This window comes from Opisthorchis viverrini (genome assembly GCF_000715545.1).
Source record: "Opisthorchis viverrini unplaced genomic scaffold scaffold16366, whole genome shotgun sequence".
In the NCBI taxonomy this organism is placed as follows: domain Eukaryota; kingdom Metazoa; phylum Platyhelminthes; class Trematoda; order Opisthorchiida; family Opisthorchiidae; genus Opisthorchis; species Opisthorchis viverrini.
Window position 1 is genome coordinate 1 of NW_008760485.1, and position 682 is coordinate 682.

The window sequence follows — 682 nt, forward strand, 5'->3', positions numbered from 1 at the left end:
AGCCAATTACCTTATCTGTTAATTTGTAGGCCACTCGTTTCTCAACGACTTCTTCATACGGTCCAGGTAGATAGGCTCCAGGCTTTTTTACTAACCACTGTTCACCGTAGACCCGAGGTAAGCCACTGCGGTCGAAACAATCTTTTAAGGCTCGCAAACACAAAGCAGTGTTAGGCTCAATTTTCTGTGCTGTCTCGGTTTTCAAGATCTTCACTTCCTTACGTGGATAGTAAACACCTGTAGACGGGAAGTATAGTGAAATGTGCCAGTTATGAAATCAGTCAAATAAATGTTAAAAGGGTTATACATCACAAAAGCCAATCACGGCTGCCTCACAGGGGCCAGCTCTCGACACCCAAACAGCTCAAGCTCTGTACTCAATAAAGATGTGCATCTAAGGCACGAGATTATGGGCAGCTCAGGCGAGAGAATGTAACGAGGAACTAACAATCAAAGCATATAAACCGTAGTCCGCTTGATAAGGATGACTATGAGGTATGATATATAATACTACACCACCATCTGTACATGAGAAAATCCTGATGGTGATCCACATATGAAGATATTTAAAATGCGGAAACAGATCCAATCAAACCGAATCCGTCGTCCATCAAATAAGAAACGGAAACTCTGGTTTGGTGAGACAGCAGCGGCAATTTGAGGTTAACCCTCATCTTCTAGC

The 682-nt window shown here is 43.0% G+C and overlaps 1 protein-coding gene across 1 annotated transcript; it reads right to left on the reverse strand.

Annotated features, from left to right (window-relative positions):
* Positions 1–13: 13 nt before the first annotated feature.
* T265_16200 (hypothetical protein) lies at positions 14–235 on the reverse strand (the record flags this gene model as incomplete). Its single annotated transcript, XM_009179751.1, has 1 exon — positions 14–235. A coding segment is annotated over one exon (222 nt), but the record flags the coding sequence as incomplete, so codon positions are not given.
* Between the last annotated feature and the right edge of the window lie 447 nt (positions 236–682).